This window comes from Aricia agestis, chromosome 1, assembly GCF_905147365.1.
Source record: "Aricia agestis chromosome 1, ilAriAges1.1, whole genome shotgun sequence".
NCBI lineage: Eukaryota > Metazoa > Arthropoda > Insecta > Lepidoptera > Lycaenidae > Aricia > Aricia agestis.
Window position 1 is genome coordinate 14,859,385 of NC_056406.1, and position 19,309 is coordinate 14,878,693.

Below are 19,309 nucleotides of genomic sequence, written 5' to 3' on the forward strand. Positions count from 1 at the left end.
CATTTTTATTACTTACTTGATAATTAGAAAAAATTTAACACTATTCAAAATTTAATTTATTAAGTTTCATTTTCTTTTCACCTAATAGAATAATGAGCAAAACCTGTCTTCATTAACAATATTATTTTTCTTGAATGGACGAGGCGATATATTACAGATGTAAATTATACACTTGTTAAATCAGTATTTGTATGTTTGTGACAATACGGAAATGGTTATTCATTTAAAAACTTATTTGAATATTACAAGATACGTAGTACAATCTTGCTTAGTTCTTATATAATTTACGTCTGTAATAAGTACACGCCGCTATTATTTGTATCATTATAACTAAGCAGTAAATTTTTCGCAGTCACGATCGGTGCTGTCGCGCGGTGACGCTGATGCGGACGTCACAGTGACGGACCGCAGCCGTGCCGGCCCCTCCTCCGAAATCGATGATTTCGCACCGCCTCCAGGTAGATTTGCTTGCTTTTATTAATCCCCGACCAAAAAGAGGGGTGTTATAAGTTTGACGTGTCTGTCGGTCTGTCTGTCTGTTTGTCTGTTTGTGGCATCGTAGCATTCAAACGAGTGGACCGATTTTGATCTAGTTTTTTTTGAGTGATGACGCCCGCAACTCTGTTGCTCCAAAATTCGTTTATCGTGCGGGAACCCTACATTTTTTCTCGAGACTAAAAGTATCTCCATAAAAAATTTAATTAAAATCCGTTCAGCGGTTTAAGCTTGAAGAGGTAACGGACAGACACAATTTCGCATTTATAATATTAGTACGAATTCTTTTATAGTGGGTTAATGGGCAAGAATAGTCTGGTCACGGAGTATGCGGAAATTCGTATGTTGAATTATTGACCTATCGCTACGTTGTCTCTTTGCCTCGCTTTACAGTTAAGAAAATAAAAGCACAATTTTTGTGCCATTAAAAGAAGCAAAAACCGATAGGATTATACGATTTTATGTTCGCTTCGCCACCGGACTATTTGTAGCCATATTATGTTTAAAACATATCCATATATAAAATATTCTTGTATAAAACGCTCATCCAAAGTGGCATCATCTATTTCGTCTGAATTTATCCCATTCCATGGAATTATATTTTCAGAGGACGAAACATTCATCGACAAGATGAAAGCACACATGGAGACAGCTAGCGCGTTCATATCGAGTATTCTAGTTTCGCTGACGAGACATATCATGAGATACTCCCGGGACTACCGATACGTGTCCCGTACGCTTTCTGTGGAGAAGAAAATCCTAAAGGTAATTTTATGAAAGGAAATTGGAGCGAATATTATATTCTCAAGTATATCATGGCCGAACCCATACATTAACCGATTATCAACACGGCTTCATAAAAAATAAATCTACTGTTTCGAATCTGTTAACCTGCTCCCGAATATCTGAGTCGCATTATGTCAGAACCCTCTCAAGTCGATGTAATCTACACCGATTACACGAAAGCATTTGACAGAATAGATCATGTTATCCTCCTACGTAAGCTCCTTAAAGCAGGAATCAGAGGTAATTTATTTAGATGGTTCGTTTTATATATAAGAAACTGTAGTCAGACAGTTGTTTTAAATGGATATAAATCTACACCGACAGACATTCCATCCGGTGTCCCCCAAGGCTCACTACTCGGTCCCTTGCTCATCTTCATAAATGACATAAACACATGTTTCTCACGCGCTAAACTAGTGATCTATGCAGATGATATGAAAATGTTCCATCCCATTTCCAACTACAACAATTGCACCCAGTTACAGCAGGACCTTAACAATCTACAAGCTTATTGTACTCTGAATAAACTTGAACTTAACGTCTCGAAATGTTTTGTCTGCTCGTTTACTCTGAAAACTAACCCTATCATTTAAATATAAACTTTACAGCATATATATTAATAGAACCAAAAAAATTAGAGACTTGGGTGTGTTCTTCGATTCTAAATTGCTTTTTGACTCACATATAGACACCACCATTAACAAAGTCAACAAAGCGCTCGGCTTTATTTTAAGACTCTCAAAAGAGTTTAATAATATTAAAACCATCATAATCTCATAGTGCTCTTTTGTCCGTAGCCATTTAGAATACGCTTCTCAGGTATGGAATCCAAATTATAACTGCTACATTGATCGAATTGAATCCATCCAAAAGCGCTTCCTACAGTTCCTACAATTCAAAACTCGCCATTATGTCTGGTTACGAAACACGTTGTAAAAAATTCCATACCTTGCCATTGCACGAACAACGTCGAATTGCTGACCTATCTTATCATAATATTAATACGCGAACGAAAAACTTTGTAACCCTTTTTACGAAAAATGGGGAAACATAGGTGCATGAAATTTTGCACAGTTATAGTTTATATGGTGAAGGAGTGCATCGAACTAATATTATTTTGAAATTATGCTTTTATCATACATTTTTTTAACAAATAAAACATTACACACACTACAACACACACATGAGAAATGACAGATTTTTGAGTGACAAGCCTATACATACGAATTATACTCTTTTATTTATGGTTGAAGTCTGTTGACAACAAGTTGACAAATTGAAAATGGATTATAGTTTTTTTATTGAATCTAAGATACTATTAGATAATGCTTACACGGACAGTCTGAGATCAGCTAAGTCCCAGAGACAAGAGTTGAAAAAAAATGATAAAGTCAATATTTTTTACAAAATATAGGTAGTAGTCCTAATGTCGTTGAAACTAAGGTCGAATTTCGAACTTTGGGCGATATCTAGTCTTCTTAAAATAGCGGACGGCACGGTAAACTGTCCTGAGCTGCTAGGTGAAATAGATTTAGTAACACATTTCTGAAGCGTAGGCCCAAGCTATTACACATCCCATGTGTAAACAGCACTTATAGGCAAAACAGATATCTGATACGAGCCAGCAGAAGCTTTAATGAAATTTCGTACGAGTATCCAAACATAGACTTATTTAATACCAGCGTTTCTACATTAAAAAAATGTATGTCTAAAAAATTCTTTTGTGCGTGATTTATTAATATTTTGTTACGTTTGTTACTCTTTGTATATAATTAACTACCGACTTTATATTTCTTGCTAGTTTTTCTATCTACAGTGTGTAACAAAAATAAGTGATAATAATTTAGGGTATGTACGTGTTCCTTGTAGAGAGTTCACTGTGAAAGTAGCAGCGCTGAAAGATGAAAAAAAAATTCACTTTTGTATGGACGAAAAGTGTCACGAATTTCCCCATACTAAAGTGAAAAAAAATTTGGTCTTTCAGCGCTGCTACTTTCACAGTGAACTCTCTACAAGGAACACGTACACACCCTAAAGTATTATCACTTATTTTTGTTACACCCTGTATATGTGAAAACTTTTAATTGGCCTTCATGTATGTGTTCTTCTGTTTATATTTGTATGTAGCCGTAAGTTTTCAGAATTTAATAAAATAAAAAATAAATAACGTTCAGGCCCAACTTACTATGGACTTTCGCCCGTTGCCTTTATGAATAAGCAAAGATTAATCATAATCTGATATTTATAGGAAAAGGAAGGCTTCGGCATCGGTATCAGGGAGGGTTCGCAAATGATTTGGGAACCGCTGCCCGAGACTTCTGTATATCAGTGAGTATTTTTATTATTTTACCTTCCTATAACATTAGTTTTGCTTTGTAATGGGTACTTAGAGTATAGACTACTGAGAGCTTAATAGTTTTAACTTTTATGGCATATCATCGAACAAAGCTTAGCTAGTCTTACGTGTTCTTAGAATATTTGGGATCTTGGTTTTGTAGTGTTATCATTTTTTACGGTTTTATTAGTAAATTGAAATGTAGCAAATAGTGATTTGTACTTGCATGCTTCCTCCATGAATAGGGAAGAGGAGCACACTAGCGATAACAACCTACCTGAGCTGGAGATGGGGTTGGTATTACACATTTCCTTACCTAACACACGCCTGCACTGACAGACTCAGACATATAATTATTTACTCACACTCACAAACACATGGTTATTTACTTAATTTAAAACATATATTTTGATGAAAGTTAAGATAATGGATGAATGAATTTGTTAACATTAAACACACGGAACATATTTCCCTGGTCACACTCCACGACATTCATACGAATGAGAGTCGTAAATTGAAACGCGGGGTGTTTGCAGCCGTAAATTTAGTCAGATAAGCGTGCCGGCGATCCGTATACTGGCGCCGAGTATGGAAAGGGGGCTGGACGTTTCCCCCTCCCCCCGCGCCACGCCCTGCGCCTCGCCCTGTGCCTCGCCCCGCCCGTCTCGCCCGCCATCCCCGTCGTCCTCGGAGGACAGCTCCGACCCCGAGAGCGTCTATAGCTTGCACACCACCGCAAGGTTCTAAGCCTGTCTCGCGTTTTGGACGTACGCTGTAATCGAATGCTGTGATTTCCTTAAAAAATACTGTCTAGATCCTAAGAAATAGCAAAATAAAACTTTTTAGGTCGAATGTCTGATTTTTTGAATTATTTAAAAATTTCATGAGAATATAATTTAGTGGTCTACTGTTCTATTTTTATGAGACTTCTTTAAAGACATATCGAACCTGTAATGCTTAAAGGTTGTTTACGTTTTAACCGACTTCCAAAAAGGAGGAGGTTATTAATAAAAAAATAGAGCATCACAACCATGATGCAGCGTACGTTCAGAATAAGAGAGTGTCGTCGCGTCGCTTGCACCCGCTTCTTATAACAATCGTCACTGTTATGGATGTAGCTTGAGTTTATTTTTCTACGTCAGTTGGTATTTAATTCTTATTAAAAATATAGGTACTTACCTTAGTTTATAAGGTTCGTGAAAACAGGTAAAAGTTTTTAAATTTTATCAATCTGCACGTATGTTAAGTAATTTTGTGTACTCCTTTTTATAAATGAATGTTATTGTTTTTTATGAGCAATTATGACGCTTCGATGTTTCATTTTATGAGCAATTTTAACATCGTCGGAGACTGAAGCGTCTGATTTGGTGTTCTAAAGTTCCTATCACACTTACTTTCGATACAAAATATTAATTAAAATGCTGGTAACATGCGTCCTTTTGGAGCTGCTTTACGTGTCAGTGGTTTAATTCGTCATCGACATATTATTATTGTGCGCTTTACCGATGCGCGTTGCTATTGGTCGTTAACATCAGGCCACGCCAAAAGGTCGTATCTTAGCAGCATTTGATTATAATATTATATGTAATATAATGATTATATTTCAGCAAAGACGTGACGACTCTAGAGGAGCAAGACGAGTCGATGTTCAAGCAGGGCAAGTCGCCGCTGCTGCACCTTCTGTACGCGCTGTGGTACGCCATACTGGCGCACACGGACATCGTCTGCTACCTCATGGTCTTTATTAATCAGGTAATCGTCTTTATTATATTTTACCTGACGAAACTAGAATATGGGTTATGTTTTAAGACTGTATTTAAATATATTAGATTGGGGAAAAAGTTTCTTCGCATTTTATATAAAAATTCAAAAGGTTTTTTTATAAAGTTTATTTACAATTTACTAAAGTATATACCTAGGTGCTTCGATCACTAATATACAAGATACACAGTCCGCGGCAAAAAACGACCTCACTAAAAGAGCACCAAACGCAACATTCTGGTGGACTTTCGATTTAGTAGTGCTCGAACGCTCCGCCGGGAAACATGTCCCAGTGCTCGTTCAACAATTGTAAAAATCATACGTTTAAAACGCCAAAAAAAGGATGGAATTTCATATTTCCGGTAAATATTAATTTTATTCTAATATATTTCATACAATTGTATTATAAATATTGGTATTTCGTTAAGAAATCAACAAAAAACAGTTTGAAATTAAGTTGTAAATAAATCAACACGAGGTATAAACCATCTCAATTGCGAATACTCATACTAAAGGTACTTATCGTAGTTTATCAAGCCCATTTGAAATGTTCGGGTTATACACTGTGTTTCTGTTCCATTTGGTGGAGAGTTTGGTGGAGGAGGAATATATTTTTTTTAGGTTTCCTCGAGATCCAGTTAGATGTGGAGATTGGATATCAGTTAAAGCACGGCAAAGATGCGAACAATTTTTCAAGCCGACTTTAGCGAGCGTTGTATGTTCTAAGCATTTATATTCAATGTATACACGTATATTTTAGTTAACTATAAAATTAAACATATTAAAACAACATAATATTACAAGTAAAAATAATTACTCCGCACTTTATACATTAAACTTTGGAAAATTTAAAAAATGGACTATTAAAATTATTACAATCAACAAAAAATGTTGAACAGTTCTACTCCTCTCATACTTCACTTCACCCTGTTCCAGCGGCGAAGTGCGGCCGTAAAATTATTTAAGTGCTTTTTTGGAATTGTAATAATTTATACTTTATGACATATGGACGATGGTTGAATTTAGTTTGAAGCGTGCGTCGTTCGTAAAAATTTATTGCTTTGTAAACACACATTGTACATTGTTTTATAAAAAGATCTTTAATAACTATTAATAAGGTTGATTTTAGATAAATGTATACTTTTTTAAACACTTTTACTTGGCGACAGATTTTCGAGAGGTTTTGTATGGGACTATGTATCTTGTATATTAGTGATCAAAGCCTAGGTGCCATTTTGTTCGATACCTTTTTGCCATCTTGTTGGTAGGGACATGATCCCATTGTGCATTGCTATAAAATTTTTGGGGCTTCTGATGAAAAAACTACGACCAGTGGTTTTGGCAGTCCCCTTGTGATGTCAACCTGATACTGCCTAAGGAATTCTGCAGCGACCGAAACAGGTGGAAATCTGAAGTTGCAAGGTCAGGATTATACGGCGGATGCATTAACACGTCATTTTTGCTGAGTGTCTAAAGATGTGTGAGGTCTTGCGTTATCATGGTGAAAAGCTACACCTTCTGTTGATCAATTTCGGCCGTTTTCTCTCAACTTCTTGCTTTAATCTCATCAGTTGTTCTCAGTACAGTTCAGAATCAATGGTCCTGCCTGGCAGCAACAGCTCATAATGTATAATGCCCTTCCAATCCCACCACACACACAGAATCACCTTGTTGCGAGTTAACCCGGGTTTCGCCACAGTCTGTGAAGCCTGACCGGCCTTTGACCACTTTTTTTTCGCACTTTCTTGTTGTACGTGATTCACTTTACATCACCAGTTATCAGCTTCTTCAAAAATGGTTCGGTTTCATTACGTCGTAATAAAGAATCACAAATGAGTACACTGTTCATTAGGTTTCTTTCAGTGAGCTCATGAGGCATCCAAATATCAAGCTTTTTTGTGTACCCAGCTTTTTTCAAATGCGCCAAAACCATTTTGTGGTCAACCCCTAGTTCTTCAGCTACGTTGTAACTACTAATATGCCGATCTTGCTCCCCTTTTTAAAAAATGGCATCAGTTTTGTCCGTAACGACCAGACTTGACCATCCTACTTTTTTTTTTTCACGGTGGGAAATGCATTACGCATTCCCGGCAACCCGCCCCGGGAAAGGCCGCCGGGATATGTGGGGCTCCCCAGGTTCTTCGGTAGGAACACCCGGGTTTACCCACTAAAACCCACCGGTGCCTCCTTCTTCCGCTACGCTGCTGGGCTACCGGACCCGCCTACGGGGGCGATATCTGCGGCAGCCCAATTAGCGGTGTCTGCTTGTACAGACTCCTCCGCTGCAAGCTAATAGCTGCTGAAACCTCCGGGGAGCAGCCCGAGGCACCGGGCGCTCTTCTACCGGGCAGGGCTCGTGCAATGGGCAGCGGATTCCCCAATCCACCGCCCAAGCCCCGTTTACGGCGGGAGCTGGCGTTCGTGTATAGCGCGCCTGCGCCCTCCGCGCCGTCTTCGAACGGGATCTGCGGCCACGTCCGCTTCTCTTTCCCGTTCGGCAGCCTCTTTCTGCGAGATGACGGCCTCGCAGAAGTCGGCTATAGCGCCATGACCAGCCTACCTAGCATACGCCAACGAGATATCTCACTCTCGAGATAATTAAATTTTGACATTATGAGACGAGTAGTTACTCGTCTCATAATGTCAAAATCTCGACATTATCTTGACCAAACTCTATAAAAATGTGTTATTTCGATGATAGATCTACGCGAGAAAAAATGTTTGTCATGCTAGGGTGAATAGAGATGAAGAGACAAACCATCAAACATCGAGAAAACATGTAGAGTGAGATATCTCGTTGGCGTATGCTAGGTAGGAACGACGTGCATCTTTGATTTTTTCGCGGCTTGTGGTGCATTTATATCTTTTTTGTAAAAAAAAAAAAATGTGTCCTTCATTAAAATCACTCATTTTAACAATAAGAAAAACAAATGAAAATCTTACATTTACCTAATTTGAATTTGGAATTATTGTCTTCTTACTTTTTAATGATACCAAAATCAGCTAGATACAAATTGGCCCAAGAGATTTTATGACAAGTGCACACATGCTATAATGCGAAAAGACTTTTTCCCTAACCTATTATTTCACTGACAAGTCTTGATCTTATGTTATACATTAGTAGATTCGTATTGACAGAATCTGGGTACGTCTAAATAGCGTATACAGTCGTTTTTTGTTTAGAAATTGTTGATAGATTATGTAAGCTTACAAAAATCAAGTGAATACTAGAATAGTATAGTTTAAATGTAAAATTTGATGAAGTTTAGTTTTCATCGGAGAAAAGTAAACTTTAAATGATTTTTATTTTCAGATACAATCGGCAACAATCCTCTCAATTCCTCTGCCGCTGATGGTATTCCTGTGGGGTACGCTGTCCATTCCTCGGCCTACCAAAACCTTTTGGGTCACACTTATTGCTTACACTGAGGTAATTATTTTTCTAGTTGTATAAAAACTTTTTATTTCACTACTGAGCATGAAGAATATTGATTCGTATGGCATCGAAAGCGCCTACTGGTGGCAAACAACTAGTTTGCAAGTTGATATCTTACAAGTGTATGGCTTCTTCTCCATTATTGGTCTCATAAATTAACACTCAACGCACTGAAATTAGTGTAAGGTATGATGAAAAAAAATGTGTTTTTCAGGTAATAGTTTTAATCAAGAGCATGTTCCAATTCGAAATATTGCCGTGGAACATCAAGGCGGTGCCGGCCAACAACCCCTTCACTGCACCGCGCATCATCGGCATTGAGCGGAAACACAACTACGCCCTCTACGACCTGCTGCTGCTGCTCATTATATTTTTGCACAGGTTAGTCTCTTGCTTTCTTATTTTGATTATTGTTAGTACTTTATCTGTGTATTAACACAACAAAAAATATAGGTGTGAGTTGTGACTGTGTGATATATTGGTCAGTTAACTAAAGCTGGCACGAACAACACATTTACATAATATTGCGCTTGTGTAGGGTCTGTGAATAAGCGCGAGCGCGCAGCGTGACGTCGTACTGCATACGCATCATGAAAAGTCTGCCTGTCTCTCTCGCGCGCGGTCTATCTTATGAGCGTGAAAGGGGACAGTTATTGTTTTTCTTTTGCTATTGTTTATAAATACAGAGTGCTGAGTGATGTTACTAGTCAGTCACATCACTCAGCAGGCGCGCGGGCCAGCGTTCGGAACCTTACGATAATTATCGTACACGTACGATAATTTTGTGCCTACGTACGATGTACGATAGCATAATATTATTATCGTACGCAGATTGGACGGTAATTTTATCATGATGCAAACAGATATATTTTTAAACATACTGTATAAGGAAATTGCATAAGTGTGAGTACTGTGAACGTGCCAGCTTTAGTTAACTGACCTATACGCTTTTGGACTTGAATACCTTAGTTTGTTTTTACTACTAAAATAACACACATCATCTATTTGTTTGTTTGAACGCGCTAATCTCAGGAAGTACTGGTCCGATTTGAATATTTTTTTTACTGTTGGATAGCCCATGTATCAAGGAAGGCTATAGGCTATATTTTATCACGCTAAGTATAATAGGTGCGAAAAAATAGAGGAAAATGTGGAAAAAACGGGGGTAAATTATTTGAAAGGGCTTATTTGAACGCGATAATCTCAGGAACTACTGGTCCGATTTGAAAAATTATTTCAGTGTTAGATAGCCCATTCATCGAGGTAGGCTATATTTTATCACGCTAAGACAAATAGGAGCGAATAAATAGAGGAAAGTGTGGCAAAAACGGGGAAAATTATATGAGAGAGCTTATTTGAACGCGCTAATCTCAGGAACTACTTATCCGAGTTGAAAAATTATTTCAATGTTAGATAGCCCATTCATCGAGTTAAGCTATAATCTATATTTTATCACGCTAAGACTAATAGGAACTAAGAAATAGAGAAAAATGTGGAAAAAACGTGGGAAATTATATAGAATTGCTTATTATCTTATGAACTACTGGAGCAATGTTTATGTTATTTGGCAAACATGAAGAATAGATCACGTGAAGGGACATAGGCTATTTTTTGCTGCAAAATGTACGGTTGCGTGAAATTCCTAAATTATGCAAGCGAAGCCGAGCGGAACATCTATCTAAGTATACATAATAAAATCGTAGGAAAGTCAGTTCTGTATATTGAATATTTTTGTACAATAAATAATACTTGGGATGCGATCTACTATGCTAACGCGGACGAAGTCGCGGGCAACAGCTAATAATATTATAAAGATAACAACATAATATAGTTATGTCATCTCAGTTATAAACTCCTTTGATTTTCTTGGCTGTTTTCTTTAAACACTTTGTGTGAGTAAAAACCTAATAGAATCTGTGTTCCTTGTTCATTTTCAACCTTCGTGTATTTTCGTTACAATGTTTCAGTTATAATGACGTAACGTTTGCAGATTTATGCTGAAATCATTGGGTCTATGGAAGGAGGCAACCCCAGAGTTGGAGTTGCAGGAAGATATGGAGTACAGTTTGAGTCCGGAGGACACACAAATGCTTGTGGAGGGAAAATCGGCCGAGGTCGGCAAGAAATATGTTCAACTACACGAGGGGACTAGTCCGTGAGTATTGAGTATACCATATGATTTAAAAAAATAGACTTTTATTAAAATGAAAAACATTATATTATCATTATATTATGGAAGCGACAGGAACCAAGACACGGATTCTTAAAAATAGGCGATAAGCGTTTACACGATTTATATTTTAACCATTTCATTAATTTTATTGGTATCAGTCAGGTTTTATTATGTGCTTATTTTATTAATTTTCCTGTAACTAAAATATCGTTTATATGCATTTTATATGCCAATTCCACCAACGTATTTAAAGTCAATTTTATTAAATAACATGTTTCTTATTTATCATATTCATGAAAGAGAAGCCATGATATTTAACAGAAGAGGCGTTGGTGATACTGATATAAAACGCATTTAAATTAAGCCATACATGTATGCGGACAGACAGTTATCACCAGAGAAGAGTGGTGTCTCGAGACACATTCCAACGGGAAGCGTTACGGCACATATACTCAAGTACAGTTTCTGCTGAAATGGTCCACTCTGTGACGGTGCTGCCGGAAGAAGAGACGAATGAGGAGCAACCCTCGCCTTACACGTTCTCACCGCAGACGCTTCTCCGACTTGCCTTACAGTTTTTGAACTATCTGCTATTCCGACAACCTACGTACCTATTCTGTTGTTTGACGTATTTGGGTAGTGTATGTTGAACTAAATAGTTAAGAATTTAAGCTGTAGCTAGGTAGTGTGGATGTGGCTCAGTATTGTTTCCAAAACGATTTCTTACTTCTGTAATTATTATTTCTATATCGTCATGTAGCCGTATTTAGATAGTTGATAAAATATATTATGTGAGTTTAACCGCCGTACTTAGTGACGTTTAAATTTTTGCTTAACTTTAAATACATAAAGAGTTTAACAGACATGTGTGGAATATATCGAAATTCTGATTAATTTTAAGTTAAGTAATCATTATCTCTCGGAGTGCCGTCTTAAGTATTATTACTTGTGTATACGTTTTATAGTGTAACTTTGTAACATTAACATTGTTAGTAATTTGGTTATTATTATTTTAACAGGGAACATCCTGACGGTAGTCCGCCGGCTTCGAACAGGGAGCCAGACGGAGATAACCAGCAACTGATGCTGAACGGAGCCTCAGGTATTGACGATGAACCCGGCCCGTCGAAACTACCAGAAGACGACCATTATAAGTAAGAACTTCTTCATTTTCTACTGTCTTTTGAACGTTACTTAAAAATGTAAGTGTAATTAAAAATTAAGTCAAGCGCGTTTGGCCTCAAGATTAGTACATGTCTCCCATCCATTTGCATTCTTGGTAACGACTTTATCACATCCGCAATAATATGGTCTAGTTCTCTGTTAAATGTTTCTAGAAAGAGCTCAAGTTTTGCGGAGCGAAATTCGGTCACTGGATTGGAAAGTTTAGCTATTTAGATAAAGCTGCTTGTCTCTTTCACACGCAGTATTGGTATGCGGCTCGAAATGTGCGTGGAAACGAGATGCCCAATGCCCATACTTTTGTGTGCGAGTGAAAGAGATACTAAGACCTACGGCGAGATTTCTCTCTATCCGGCAACCGGAATTTAGTACTCCATTTTGTGTGCGTTATAAAGACGACAATTAGAATGCAAATCTTAGGCGATAAACTATTTTCCTCGTAACCGTACGCTCTATGAACTAAACATTGAACACACCCTCGTTTTAAAACATCACATTAACTCACAATTTATTTAACAGAAAAGCATTCGGAACAGTCGTTAATGCGTTCGGAACGGTAGTAAATGCGTTCAGATCGGTAGTAAAAGCGCTCAGGCCGGCATTCAAATATTTAAAAAGTAAAATATTAAGGTCAGTGAAAAATCGATTGGCACCTTAAAAACAATATTTAGGTTTAGATCAAATACTTTAGACTTAGAGCATGTCACAAACTGCATAAAAATTACAACTAGTCATAATATAAATACCTACACAATTAATCAACTTTTTATTCAAAGTTATATTTTCACTGCAGACCGCTCAACAATAGCTGGCAAAATAAAAAAAACAAGAGATTGTATATACACTTAAACATTTTACAACACATATATTATCACCTACATTCTACAGTATTAACTATAAAAATAGTACTTATATTAATTTAACCTCATTTATTTTAGTATTTCAGCAAATACACAGAGATACTTGTGGTATAAACATGGATAGTTGTATAATATTTTTTTTACTTTTCATATTTTGACAACGTATACTTTATACAGCATACCGTTTGATATTAAGGTACCTACTGCCTTCAAAACATTGTAAATATTTACACATAGTATTAATTGCATGTCTTACGAGTAAGTATAAAATATGTCTAAAAACCTGAACCAATACAATCGACTATTAATATATACTACAGTGTAAATGAATACATAACCTTTACGTTTTTTCAAGCACCCTAGCTATTGCGGTACTTTTAACACATTTGTTATGTGTATCACTTGCGCCTGTCTGAGTTGATAATTATTTTTATGATAATATGATCATGCTTTTTCTTTCATAAATACGAAGAATGAAAGAGAAATCTTATTATTTAATTCACAATTAGGTGTAACTCAGACTGGCGCTTGTGGACCTAAGTGACATGTGTAAACGTGTGCCAAACAAAAATTTCAGAGTTAACGACGATCAAGAACCCATAATCGCAGTGACGACGAACCTCGAGGACAACTACAAACACTATCCTCAAATGTTATTGCTGTCGTAAGTATACTATTGATTGAATTATGTTCACATTTAGCGGGTAATTTGTATAATATTGCAGTCTTTCTTTAATACCTGAAAACGTCACTCGAGACAAAATATTTGTTATCCATTGTGTTAATTTTAACTTTATTAGTAAAGAAGTAATATAAGAATATACAGAGTGTATCAAAATTAAGTGATAATACTTTAGGGCGTGTACGTGTTCCTCGTAGAGAGTTCACTGTGAAAGACCAACCAGGCTTAAAGACCACGTACATACCCTAAAGTTTTATCACTTAGTTTTGTTACACCCTGTATAGAACTTGTATAAATGTCGCAGCCAACTGGTTTAAATAGCCGTTCAATCAAACAGCTAGCCCTTTGACTGAACAACGCCATTCAGTCACACGGCTATACGTCGTTTCGCTGACTTGTTGACTGCAACGTTCAACACTACAGCTAGATGACCCTTGGCCAATTGGTCAGAAGGTAAATTAACTATGGTGACCATTAGCTTAGTGTTATTATTACATAATCGTAAAGATAACAAGCAGATTAATTGTATTCTAACTCATTTTGAACACAATTGCAATAAATTACCTTGGTGATGCATTTCATAATCCCGTAATTTCTCCTCTAATATTAGTTTACATTTTGATTCACTCGTATGTGCTCACATAATTTCTGTCTCTTCAGTAATACTTGTAACGTATATTTACGAAAAATATCTTAATACAACCACAAAACACCGGTTAGTTGACGCCATATTGTACACAAAACGCACCTAGCGCCGCGGTGGTGAGCGCTGAACTAATTCAATCAAACGGCGGCTTTTGAATCAGCTGTAGTGTTGAACGTTTTGAGCGACTTAAATATTCAAATAAAAAGCTTGACGTGTGATTGAATGGCGTTGTTCAGTCAAAGGGCTAGCTGTTTGATTGATCGGCTATTTAAACCAGTTGGCTGCGACATAAATATGTAGAAGTTATTTCCCTTATGCAAACAAGTAAATGCAATGTGTTTCGTGTACAGCGTAAAGCGGTATCTGCGTCCGACGCGGCGGTTCTTCATGCGCATGCTGGCGCCGGGCGCGCGCGTCACGGCCGACATCTACGCCTACATGTTCCTCTGCGACTTCCTCAACTTCCTCGTTGTCATATTCGGCTTCGCGGCCTTCGGGGTGAGTGCAATTTAGTAGCGAACGCAAGCAGTGCGTGCTGGGCTGGATTAAACTAAGGTGTTTTACTGGATGTGACATAGATTCAGTGATAATCTAGCGCCCGCTACTATGGTGTGTAAATCATTCAAAATTTCAAAGAACAGGCAACATGACTGGTTGCAGTATCAATAATATTATATACAGCTTTAACATTCTGTTGCTTTCTAGCTTGTTTAGTGAATCGTGACTTCTAACTCCAATCCGGGAGTTGACAGTATGTTTAGAATTTTAAAATAATTATTGAATTTTATAGATTTATTGATAAAAACTCTTAAACAATACAAATAGCGAAAAAATAATTATTGATTTCTTTTATTTTACATTGAAAAAAAAATGGATTTATTAACTGTAAGTCACGTGATTGGAAACCCCAATCTGAAGCAGTGACGTCATCGTTCAGTTTCAAACAAAATTGGCAGTTGTTAGGTTAAGCACTTACTCACTTTTGCTCTGTCTACGCTTGTTTTGTTTCATGAACGATGACGTCACACGTGACCATAATGCCGCGTTTTTGTGACATATTTTAAATTCAGTGTTTAAAATAACTTTAAACTCATTGTAGGGCATAATAATGAATAAAATATTAATTTACGGGTATTATTGTAAACAACTGAAGCGCTTAAAACTATTTTTTAAAAAGTTGTCATCTCCCGGATTATTTAAGGACAATGTCATTTTTTCAGACGCACCAAGGCGACGGCGGTGTACAGACGTATTTAGAGGAGAACAAGGTGCCGATCCCGTTCCTGGTGATGCTGATCCTGCAGTTCGGCCTCATCGTGGTGGACCGCGCGCTCTACCTGCGCAAGTTCATGCTCGGCAAGATCCTCTTCCAGTACATACTCATCATCGGCGTGCATATATGGATGTTCTTTGTGCTGCCTTTCATCACGGAACGGTAAAAGACTGTTGTTGCACTTGGTTCAAGTGCTTGATGTAAGCAAAATATTTTCCACTTAAATACGACACTAATAAGCTAAAAATGTAGGCTTTGTAAGGACAGTTACGTAGCCATAAAGCGAAACGTTAAGCTCTATAGATCGTACCAAATAATACCTAAGTTCTTGAAGCTACCTAAGCAAAAAATACCTAAGCGCATTAAGGCAGCACAACTAAACTATTATTTTCCCCTAGTAAATTCAACTCGCTGCTGCCGCCGCCGATGTGGTACATGGTGAAGTGCGTGTACCTGCTGCTGTCGGCGTACCAGATCCGCTGCGGCTACCCGCGCCGCATCATCGGCAACTTTCTTTGCAAGTCCTACCGCTTCCTCAATATGATCTGCTTCAGAGGGTACGCTTACGCATTCATAGCATACTAGTTGTTGCCTGCGACTCTGTTCGCGTGGACTTCAGTTTATAGGGCGCGGTGGTTCCGGTTTCCGTGGGAATTCCGGGATAAATGTAGCCTATACTGCTGCAAAGTTACTTCCGTGGTACGCATATTTCATTGTTTTAAATAAACAAAATTGATGTCAAATTGGAAAGGTTCGAATTTCGTAAAACCTTCGAGCCTTATAGACATACCAGTAATATCGTCTAACTAGATGAGTTTTGTCATAAACAAACTAAATTGTATTTTCGTATGTCGAATCTCCAAGATTTATCTGAGCCTGTGTACGATATGTTGAGGCCCACGTGCGCCAGTCTAAGTTAACGTTGGCTAAATAAAATGTTCTCTTTTACTTTCTAGTAATGAAAGAGAAAGATACACTGACAAGCAATCAGCAAAAACCCATACCGATGCTTAATATCTTTCGAATAATAATGATCATATTTTAACACAGGTTTATGGCAGTACCGTTCCTATTCGAGCTGCGGACTCTCATGGACTGGATATGGACGGATACTTCTATGACACTCATGGACTGGCTCAAAATGGAGGATATATTTGCCAGCGTCTTCCTGCTGAAAGTGAGTAAATGTTTAAAATAAATTCGCAATCTCTTTATTCTAAAAGTTATTCTATTTTTTAAATATAAATAATCTATTTATCAAAGTATATAAACTGTTACAAAAGAAACCTCCAATGACTGAGGTAAAGTTCTGTTCTAAAATTTAATTGTTTGCTATAGCAAATAATTAAATTTTAGAACAGAATTTATTTTTTGAATTTTATTCATATTTTTCAATATTTTTTGATTCAGAATTTTAGAGGAAACAATTAAATTTTAGAACAGTAGAAAGCGATTTTCAGAGCTCTAGCTCTGAAAATCGCTTTCTTCTTTTACCCGAATTATCCTCAGTAATCTATACATCTATACATACATAAAAATAAACTTGGAGTGTCTGTTTGTAATCTTGAAAGAACCGTTTTTTACTACATGCATATGAATGTACATACGGTACATATACCCAAATAGCAATTTTTACAATTTTTGTCTGTCTGTATGTCTGTCTGTTTGTTCCGGCTAATCTGTGAAACGGCTGGACCGATTTTGACGGGACTTTTATTGGCAGATAGCTGATGTAATAAGGAGTAACATAAGGCTACTTTTTAACCGCCTTCCAAAAAGGAGGGGGATATTTTTTTACTTTTTTTATGTTTTACTTATATTTTACTCCGCCGTTTGTGGACCGATCTCCAAAATTATTTTGTTGTTGCATAAGATTTGGTCTATTTTGTTGACGCGGACGAAGTCGCGGGTAACAGCTAGTTTAAAATAAAATTGGAGTGTCTGTTTGTAATATTAAAATAAACGTTTTTACTACATGCATATGAATATTTAGACGGTACTTACACCAAAATAACAATTTTTAGAATTTTTGTCTGTCTGTAAGTCTGTCTGTTTGTTCCGGCTAATCTCCGAAATGGCTCGACCGATTTTGATGGGACTTTTATTGGCAGATAGCTAATGTAATAAGGAGTAACTTAGGCTACTTTTTAACCGACTTCCAAAAAGGAGGAGGATATTTTATTTACTTTTTTATTTTTTACCTATGTGTTTTACATTTTGTTGACGCGGACGCGGAAGTCGCGGGTAACAGCTAGTTATATAATATGTAAATAAAGTTGAATTCTGAAGGACATGTTACATGGATCAGTAGTAACTGAGAATCTAAGAGCTATTTAATCTAAAAAGCATTTGTATTGTGCAATATCACGCTTCAATTTTATTGAACAGTTTATTTGACAATTAGATTGAAGGCGCGCGATGTTCAATATCATCCCTAGACGGTCAATAATATTTTTTTTTTTTTTTTTTTTAAAGAAGGCAGGTCACTGTAGCCCTGACGTCACTGCGACCCATGAGGATCTATTGTGACTCCTTCGCACTAGAGTATCATCCCCAACCCTATACTGCTCATAAATTGAACGATATGGTTGGGGTTGGTGCCACGAATTTCCTCTGTGGACGAGTATTCGTGGCGACCAAGGTGCCTGTTCCTGCTCTGTAGTAGAGCAGGGCAGTCGAGGAGAAGGTGAATAGGTGTTTCATCCTCCTCCTCACAGAATCTGCAAGTCATTATGCTACAAATACCCATTCTGTTTAGGTGTTTGTTGAGCTTGCAGTGCCCAGTTAGGCTTCTGGTAAGGATTTTTAATTGGTTCCTACCCAAGGTGAGCACTAATTCTGATTGTTTCTTGTTGAAGTCAGGAATTAGTGCCTTGGAGTGTTCAAGGCCAGGGGTCTCAGCCCACTGCTTCCGGCATAGTCTGTGACCCCATTCCTTGAGCACTTGCTTTGTGGTACTGGGAGTTATACCACAGAATGGTTCTGGACCATATATGAGACTCTCGGCCCCAAGCCTAGCCAGCTCGTCAGCGGTTTCATTGCCGGGGACGTTGCTGTGGCCCGGGACCCATACTAGGCGGATGTTGTTGTTCCTTCCCAGCATGTTTAACGTCTCAATGCATTCCAGAACTAATTTGGACGAGACTTCTGCGGCAGTCAGTGCTTTAAGTGCAGCTTGACTATCGGAGAAGATAAAAACGTTTTTATTAACTAGGGCCATCTCCAGGCTTTCTAGTGAACAACCGAGGATAGCGAAGACTTCAGCCTGAAACACGGTCGCAAGCTCCCCCAAACAGGCGTATTTGCCTTTTGGTGGCCTGCCTCCGTAGATTCCGGCTCCCGCACGGTTGTCTTTCCTTGATCCATCCGTGAACCAAACTATGTCGCTAGGGCGGACATCGATTGGATTTTTCCTTTCCCAGTCCTCCCTGGAAGGTATAAAAACCTGGTACTGCTTCGAAAAGCTATACACCTTGATCATGGCATCTGATGGCATGGCCATGATAGGTGATTCACTGAGAGACTGTTCCAGCTGTCGAAATGGGGTGGAGACCCAATTCGTCCCACCCGCCGTCCTGGCCCTGAGAGCCACCTTTTTGGCCTCCATCTGAACAAGCAGAGGAAGCGGAGTTAAGTTGATCAGGGCCTCGAGGGAAGCGGTGGGTGTTGACGAGAGTGCA

The 19,309-nt window shown here is 37.9% G+C and overlaps 1 protein-coding gene across 9 annotated transcripts in view; it reads left to right on the forward strand.

The window, feature by feature from the left end:
* LOC121733767 (piezo-type mechanosensitive ion channel component) overlaps window positions 1–19,309 on the forward strand; it is a 67,640-nt gene that overhangs the window by 41,385 nt on the left and 6,946 nt on the right. For all 9 annotated transcript variants that reach the window (XM_042124153.1, XM_042124234.1, XM_042124309.1 and 6 more), the window contains 13 exons: window positions 353–458; window positions 1,103–1,260; window positions 3,530–3,609; window positions 5,224–5,368; window positions 8,691–8,807; window positions 9,028–9,194; window positions 10,804–10,968; window positions 12,006–12,140; window positions 13,606–13,692; window positions 14,707–14,854; window positions 15,577–15,791; window positions 16,028–16,186; window positions 16,680–16,806. In XM_042124153.1, coding sequence (XP_041980087.1) covers window positions 353–458; window positions 1,103–1,260; window positions 3,530–3,609; window positions 5,224–5,368; window positions 8,691–8,807; window positions 9,028–9,194; window positions 10,804–10,968; window positions 12,006–12,140; window positions 13,606–13,692; window positions 14,707–14,854; window positions 15,577–15,791; window positions 16,028–16,186; window positions 16,680–16,806 — 1,809 coding nt within the window. The remainder of the gene's footprint in view (window positions 1–352; window positions 459–1,102; window positions 1,261–3,529; window positions 3,610–5,223; window positions 5,369–8,690; window positions 8,808–9,027; window positions 9,195–10,803; window positions 10,969–12,005; window positions 12,141–13,605; window positions 13,693–14,706; window positions 14,855–15,576; window positions 15,792–16,027; window positions 16,187–16,679; window positions 16,807–19,309) is intronic.